The sequence below is a fragment of the Chiloscyllium plagiosum genome, chromosome 28 (genome assembly GCF_004010195.1).
Source record: "Chiloscyllium plagiosum isolate BGI_BamShark_2017 chromosome 28, ASM401019v2, whole genome shotgun sequence".
Lineage (NCBI taxonomy): Eukaryota > Metazoa > Chordata > Chondrichthyes > Orectolobiformes > Hemiscylliidae > Chiloscyllium > Chiloscyllium plagiosum.
Window position 1 is genome coordinate 51,220,984 of NC_057737.1, and position 589 is coordinate 51,221,572.

The 589-nt window shown below is 53.0% G+C and overlaps 1 protein-coding gene across 1 annotated transcript in view; it reads right to left on the reverse strand.

Moving 5' to 3' along the window:
- lamtor5 (late endosomal/lysosomal adaptor, MAPK and MTOR activator 5) overlaps positions 1-180 on the reverse strand; it is a 10,277-nt gene extending 10,097 nt beyond the window's left edge. Inside the window, exon 1 of the mRNA XM_043718887.1 lies at positions 76-180. Coding sequence (XP_043574822.1) covers positions 76-119 — 44 coding nt within the window. The 5' untranslated portion in view covers positions 120-180. The remainder of the gene's footprint in view (positions 1-75) is intronic.
- Positions 181-589: the final 409 nt, after the last annotated feature.

Below are 589 nucleotides of genomic sequence, written 5' to 3' on the forward strand. Positions count from 1 at the left end.
CCCCTCCCACTCTATATTCTGTATTTCTGTGCACTGATTATTATTTATTTATATTTAATGTTATTTCTCTCTCACGTCTCCCGAAGCTGCAGATCTAAAGCCGACTCCATTCTCCTCATCCGGGAACCACCCGAGCATCACCCGGATGGAGCGTCACCAGTGGGCGGGACCATAACGTTTGACCCCGCCCCCTGTATGACCCTGCTGCTTGAACAGACCCCGCCCCTGACTCCGCCCCTTGTACAGACCCCGCCCCTTGTGTGACTCCGCCCCTTGACTACAGGGACAGGGGCAATTCGGAATGAAGGATACAGGATAATGAGAATGTGGGGATATAGTAACAGGAGTTCCACAGAGTCAGGGCACAGAGGTGAGTGTAGTGGCCATGACTCAGGAGAAGGTGTTGGGGAGGCTGTAAGGTCTGAAGGTCTGGACTGCAGGACTACACCCCCGGACACTGAAGGAGGTAGCTGGGGAGATTGAGGAGGCTTTAGTGATGATACACCCCCAGATACTGAAGGAGGTAGCTGGGGAGATTGAGGAGGCTTTAGTGATGATCTTTCAGGAATCACCAGAGTCAGGGAGGATC